The sequence below is a fragment of the Nannospalax galili genome, unplaced genomic scaffold (genome assembly GCF_000622305.1).
Source record: "Nannospalax galili isolate Female #2095 unplaced genomic scaffold, S.galili_v1.0 scaffold1241, whole genome shotgun sequence".
Lineage (NCBI taxonomy): Eukaryota > Metazoa > Chordata > Mammalia > Rodentia > Spalacidae > Nannospalax > Nannospalax galili.
Genome location: NW_008343658.1, coordinates 301,553 through 309,073, shown reverse-complemented (window position 1 = coordinate 309,073; position 7,521 = coordinate 301,553). Strand labels below are relative to the sequence as shown.

General features: G+C 36.1%; 1 protein-coding gene across 1 annotated transcript; it reads right to left on the bottom strand.

The window, feature by feature from the left end:
- Positions 1–912: 912 nt before the first annotated feature.
- On the bottom strand, positions 913–6,764 carry LOC103739527 (olfactory receptor 6C1-like). The gene is made up of 2 exons (XM_008839942.3): positions 6,727–6,764; positions 913–1,852 (listed from the first exon to the last, which is right to left on the bottom strand). Exon 2 carries the CDS (start codon positions 1,849–1,851, stop codon positions 913–915), a length of 939 nt encoding a protein of 312 aa, XP_008838164.1. The 5' UTR covers position 1,852; positions 6,727–6,764.
- Between the last annotated feature and the right edge of the window lie 757 nt (positions 6,765–7,521).

The window sequence follows — 7,521 nt, the reverse complement described above, 5'->3', positions numbered from 1 at the left end:
CTCATGCCGTATATTTATTTCCTTGGAGTTTGTCTACATCTTTGTGCCTTACACATATAATCTTTACAGGTCTATACGTATTTGCAAATAGATACCATTAGATTTAGACAAAAATAATATACATAATTATACATATATATCTATGGAGTATTTATAGGATTTTCAAATATCATTTTTAGTCAAACACATTACATTCAAAAGTATTTTCTAAAAAATAAGGAAGATGTTAAAGGGGAATTTCTGCAAAATAAAAACCACAAAACTCATAAATAGTATTTATAGCATTATAGTAAGTAAAATACACCATGTTTATAAACTTCACATCCCATGTCTGTGAACTACAGAATTCCAATTCTACACAATTATCAGTTTAATAATTATAGTTTAATAAGCTCTTAGCATGAAATATCAGAACAATGTTGTCAGAAAGACTCAGGAAAGAATCATTGGAATAAAGGGTGGGAAATATCATAAATATACTGAATTTTACTGAGGAGCTATTGGCAACTGACAGCAACTGGGGAAGGGAGAATAATTTCTTTTGGAGAATGTGGCCATGGTAGGTTGGCCATGCTCCAGTGGATGATCCCAAGTCCATGCACATATGGACAGAACTACTTGGACTTAGGCTATTAAGAAAGAAAAGAGAAGAGAGCATAAAGATGTAAAGGGGGCATGTTGAGGGGGATCTAGAGGAATCATGGGGGAAACAAGAGTGGATATGATTGTATTTCATTGCATACATATGTGAAGTTCTCGAAGAACAAAAAAAGATATGGTGGCAAATTGTTAACAAAATGAGAGGGTGAAGAAAATGGTGGAGAGGGCAAATACCAATATGAGTGATCCACTGACATTCATGTTTCGTTTTATTGGCCTTCCATGTCCCTCTCACTCACAGGCCACATCATTTCATGTTTTTGTGAAGCATACCATCTTCTTTGCCATGTTCATAAAGGCTTGCTTGACTTGCTGATTCCTGAGGCTGTAAATGAAGGGGTTCAGCATGGGAGCTACTGAGGTATTTAGCACAGCAACTCCCTTGCTCAAAGACGCTCTCTCCTCTGCTGAGGGTTTAATGTACATAAAAATGCAGCTGCCATAAGAGATGGAGATGACAATCATGTGGGAAGAGCAAGTGGAAAAGGCTTTTGTTCTCTGACTGGCAGAGGGAATCCTCAAAACTGTTCTGATGATATAGATGTAGGACAGAAATATTAATGTCAGCGTGAACATCAGAGTAAACACAGCATAGGAAAATGCCATCATCTCCAAGAATTTTGCATCTGAACAGGAAAGTTGTATTAGGGGCATATAATCACAGATATAATGGTCAATGATATTGGACCCACAATAATCAAACTGCAGAAGCAACATGAGGGCAGGGAAGACCATTAAGAAAGAAACCAGCCAACTTGAAAAGACCAGCACCGTGCAGACTTTCCGACTCATGATGGTGAGGTAATGCAGGGGCTTGCAGATGGCCACGTAACGGTCATAGGACATGGCAGCCAGAAGGTAAAATTCAGTGACTCCAAAGAGAATAAGAAAAAATAACTGAGTTATGCACTTGTTGAAGGAAATGGTTTTATCTCCTGAGATCATGGTGCTCAGGAACCTGGGAATACTGACAGTTGTGAAGGAAGCTTCTAGTATGGAGAAATTCCTGAGGAAGAAATACATGGGTGTCTGGAGGTGGGAATCCATCAGGGTCAGGATGATGATGGTCAGGTTCCCAGTGATGCTGAGCATGTAGGTGGTGAAGAGAAAGACAAAGATCACCGCCTGGAGCTTGGGGTCATCTGACAGTCCCAGAAGGATAAATCCTGTTATTTCCGTATGGTTTCTCATTCTCTAGTTGCTTTTCCCTCCTTTATAGAAGGAAACACAAAGGGAAAACCCTGTATGGAGCCGAAATTTTGCAGAAATATTATGCCATTTACACCTTCAGGAGAAATTTATTCCCACCATAGTAATAATGATCCTTCTATTCTTTTTCACTAGAATCACACTGAAACACCAAATTTAGTATCAAAACTACAATGACAGTCCTTTAATGCCAGCATTAATGGCTGTCATTCAAAATAATAAAAAGAAAAACTGGGGGCCCTTTAGAGATGGTTCAGCCATTAAGAGCACTGACTGCTCTTGCAGAGGACCTGAGTTCGATTCCCAGGACCCACATGGCGGCTACGAACGGTCTTTAACTCCAGTTCCAGGGGAATCTGAAGCCCTCTTCTGACCACCGCAACATTGCACAACATGGGTGCACTCACATACATGGAGGCAATACACTCATACACATAAAATAATAATTAAAATATTATAAAAAGAAAAAACGGAATCTGGGTGATCTGTGGAGAGAAAGGGCTTATGCATTGTTGTTAGGGATGCAAATTAGCACCACTAAGGCTCCAAAAACACCAAATGGAGAACCACAGAAGGATCTAGCCATCCCACCCTGGGAGCTGACGTCAGAATACAGAATTACCTGTGTTCCCAGGCTTATTGGGACAGCATTCACAAAGGCTACCATACTGAATGAGCTTAAGTACCAAATGTCTGTGGAATTAATTTAAAATATATTTTGCCATAAATAACAAAATCCTCTCATTTGAAGAAAAGTGGTTAGAAATGGAGACCACTTTGTTAAAATAAATTCAACTTGGAAAATCAAGTAAAACATACTCTCTTTGTTATGTGGAAGCTAAAAGTGTAACTCTGAAGTATATAAGTCATTTATGATTCTGGTTTCACATGTGTGTGTGTGTGTGTGTGTGTGTGTGTGTGTGTGTGTGTGTGAAAAATTGTGGTTGGACAAATTCTGTGCAGCCAGTTGTGTAACTGGAGTTAACAGACTATTGTTAGCCACCAAGAGGGATTCCCCTGGGGTGTGTGTGTGTGTGTGTGTGTGTGTGTATGTGTGTGAAAAATTGTGGTTGGACAAATTCTGTGCAGCCAGGTCAGTGTATGTCTACATCACACTGAACCCCATTAATATGCACAATTAGTTTAAGTGAATAATTAAAGGTAAACAGATCGAAGCAATAAGCAAAACAATCTACTGGTATCACAAGCTTGAATGGATAGGGCAGTTTTAACCAAAATTTCTGTCTGTAAATATTTATTGAATGTTAAATAAGTTAATAAATAAAAGCATGTGAAAAAATGCTTAACATTTAAAGAGAGTCATGCAGATTTTTTCTCAAAACAGAAACTACTGAAATGAAAGCTTTGAGACTGGGGCCACATCTCGTATTAACATGTGGGTGTCATATATATACACCCTTCTCATATTTCCACACACACCCTTCTCATATTTCCACACACACCCTTCTCATATTTCCAGCCAGGATCTGATCATAACATTGCAGGCAGAGTAGATATTAATAGTGCAGCAAAAATTTGACCCAACACCTTTGAGTTTGTCCTCCTTACTAGGAATAACCTTTCTGAATATGATTATGAAACTATAGTGAATTGTATAAATGCATATACAAACACATGCACAACTCATGTAAATTATTTTCTTATTTCCATGGCACTTGGCAAATACCCATTGTACACAAGCCATAAAAAGCTTTTAATCATGATTTTCAACCATACTTAATGCTGAAAATTTTTATCAGTTCCTCAGTTACGATGAATATTCTTGAAACTTAGGACACCATTACATCTTCAAAGCTAGTTCAACATGCTCCAGTTATAGAAACTACTTACCAGTTCATTTAAGTTTGTTGTTGAATCACATTCTGCTGTGAGACACAGTTCTCCATGTGGTGCTACATTCTAGACTGGATAATAAGTTTTGATCTTAATTTTGTAGGATATTTCCAAATTATTACTTTACAATGTGTGTTTGCTTCCTTGGGTGAAATTCCTTAAATTGAGCAAATTGAAAACAAATGTTTGCAAGGAAAAACACATTATTTTGACATAAACTTCAACAACCTTTCATAAAATATTATTTACAAATAATTTTCCTAATATTTCTCTATAGCTTTCGATTGCCTTTAATACTGCTATGGTATTATTATTCTTTTTAAAAATTTTAAAATTTAGTTGTATGTGTATGTATGTGTATGGTTGCTGCAGAATATGTATGGAAATCAGAGGATAACCTGTAGGAGTCCTTCCTCTCCTTTCACCATGTGGGTGCTGGGGATCGAACTCAGGTCAACAGGCTTGGTAGCAATAGCTTTTACCTGCTCGTCATCCTACCAGCACCAGTATTATCATTCTTAATTGATCAGAGTTTGTTTGGATTAAAAGCACCAATTTCTTATAATTCCTCGACATCAAAAAATACTTTCCATCAGATAAGATATGATTTGAATCTCCATATTGAAGTGCCCATCACAAACTCCTAAAATTGGGAGCTTATGTTTAATATATATACATTATTGTTGTTTTTGTTTTTATTGTTATTGTTGTGTTTGTGAAAAAGTGTCAATGCATTATACTTGAAATAATTTCAAGTTTACTCCATAATTTTCTTGTTAAGTTGCCTGTTAATTTTAGCACTATTTCTGGATACAATGCTATTACTCACTTATTTTGAGCTCCCAGTCAAAGCTATAGGAGCTGTGAGGAAGCGTGCAGGAAGGGTTCTTGAGAACATTCCCCCAGATGAATATATCTGTAGCTAATGTTCAAAGACCTGAAAATCAGGCTTCAGAAAACTTCAGTAGGATTTGGATCCAGTAGGTAATACAGCGTCTATCACTGGAGATTTTTTATGTCACATTTATTAACTTCAGTTTGTTGTACTCATACGAAAACAGAAAATTTGCTTGGTGAGAATTATGAGCCTTCACAGTTAATTGAAGGAAGTAAACTTCAGTACTAAACAGGGTTCCTGGCCTCTGAGTCCTAGAATGCACTCTTATTCCAAGGATGTGCTTGTGCAGAGATAGAGGGGTACCCTAAAGCTGTGTTGTGCAGAGGACGGAGGGGTTCCAAAATATACATCATCATTTCAGCTTTTCTTTCTGAATGTTGATCCACATCTTCTCCTGAAGAAACATGGATTAGGCTATAAACCTCAGATTTCCTTCCACCTAATTCATCAAAATCACATCTTATCCTCTGGAGAATGTGAGACATATTCCTGGAATAATTCAAAGTGAAAATTAAAGTGATATTTAAATTTTTTATGCTGATGGGTCTGAAATATCTTCAGGGCCTTTATTTTGAAAACGTTCTTATATTCTGCACTTCCTAAATCCCTACCCATGAAATAAATATCAATAGTGAACCCCCAAGTAAACTAGGTTAGATGTGAGTGATTTGATGTACTTTAAAGAACCCCATCAGGGGTGGAGACATGGCTCAGCAGTTAGGAACACTGGCTGTTCTTGCAGAAGACGGGTTCAAATCCCAGCACCCACATGGCCGCTAACTACTGTAGGTAACTCCAGTTCCAGGAGCTCAGACAGCCTCTTCTGTCCTCCGCGGGCATTGCACAACTAGGGTGCACTTACCTACATGAGGCAATACACACATACACATAAAATAAAAATAATAAATAATTAAAATATTTTGTAAAACCCATCGATATTGAAAAGTACATTAAGTTTGAAGGGTGAAAGGATTTTCTTGTGAGAAACTGAGAGATAAGAGACAATGAATGGCTCCATTTTATTTCTTATGCACGTGCATGTGTGTGTGTGTGTGTGTGTGTGTGTGTTCCATGTATGTGGTGTGGTATGCGTGTACATGGTGTGCATGTGTGTGTATGTGCATGAGTACACACGCACCTGCTATATTTAGTAATATTTTGTATTTCATTGCATGAACGTTCCTGTTATTAAAATGGTAACTTTGAAAGTCTAGTTTTTTCAACTTATTTTGGTGCTTACTAAAATTCTTCTATTAAGCCTCACTAGAGGTCACTAGAAAAATGCCACAGAGCATACCTGCACAAAATATAGCTCATTGATCATGTCAGACTTTGTAATTCTATTTTATGAATTTAATTCAACGTGGGCAATATTTTGTTCGGCTTCAAGTTACACAGAATGTACTTCCAGTGTTTATGCTTTCTGGGGTCTGGGACCTGACACAGGTCTCTTTGGAGACTTTCTTTGGCCTGAATGAAGGGATGACTCCTCAGGAGATTCCACTAAGTGATGTCAGAAAACTAATTTTACCAGAATTTCATTTTACTATATTCCCAATGTGACTTTTCTAGAGAAGTATGAAAATGCTTTGAATAATAAATTTCAATAATTATTGGCAGGTTTAGTCTTTTGCATTAATACTAGGATGTAGTAAAGCAAATGGGGGAAAAAGTATATAACCAAATCATAGTTAATAATAATTTCATAAATAGTGACTTATCTATAAAGGTTCACGGTAAATGGAAACAAAAGATTGCACATCTATATAATTTCAGCTATAATTTAAACAAAAAGAAAAATTAAATAAGTTAACATAATTATCAAATTAAAATCCTATTAATTTCTTATTTAGGACATTCTACTTCAGGTTTGTATTACAGGAAATAAATGGATTTTGCCATTACAGAGACAACTATTAAAAATCCAAATGGGCCACTTAATGAATCTGTGAACTGGGGTGAATTAGTGTCTTTAATCACTAGATTCTCTGTTTAAAATGGATCTGACCATTTGAGAATGTTTTGAAAATAAAATCAGATTGTGTGAATTATTGTGTTGTATAATGAGGCAGCACACAGGCTCCAAGAATAGTTCTATATAAGGCATGTTTGGTTTATTGACTATAAATAATACTGATAATGGAGACACCTAGGATCCTGAAGCTCACAAATACATGGTTTTAATTGGGGTTTTCTATTTCTGTACTCTGGAAATCATATTTTATATATCTAGCTTTCCAGAATTCTAGTTTCTTTAAATCATAGCATTTTTGTGAAAAAGAAGTCAAAAGCAAGCCAAGAATGCTTCCTGGAAGGTTTCCCTGTGATTTGGTCATTAGATGGAGGCCATCACTGAGCAGACTGCTCACAGTCACACTATCTGAAGCTAACAATGTGGAGAGTCACGGGATGAGGACTGACCTTCAGAATAATTGCAGGCCTGTGACAAAGCTTGGCAGTGAGACAACATCGCAAGCCAGGACACTGTAACTCCCATTACACTCCCTTCTTTGCTTGTTTTATACTAGAAAAATAAAACAAAAACAAAACCAATAAGAAACACAATAAAATAGATTATTTTAAAAGATAAAATTAAGATCTCAAAGCTAAAACTTGGATAAACATTCATAATGGTCTGGATTTATTATGTGTTTTCTGTATGAAATGTGGTAAATTATGTTGAAAATCAGTTATTTTTATCTATAAGACAAATTCTTTGTTAAATTACTATAATGTCTAAATAAAAAAGTTACATAATCCAAGCAAAAGAGTCATCATAGCAAATTTTATATGCATATATATAATTTATTTATATTTTATTTTGAATTTAAAAATTACAGTATGTGGGTGCTTTAGTCAGATGTGGCTGGAAAAATCCAACTGTGCATCAATAAATCCAG

Bases quoted from the DNA above. Each gene is read 5' to 3' on its own strand.
- LOC103739527 (XM_008839942.3), bottom strand. From the start codon at position 1,851: ATGAGAAACCATACGGAAATAACAGGATTTATCCTTCTGGGACTGTCA.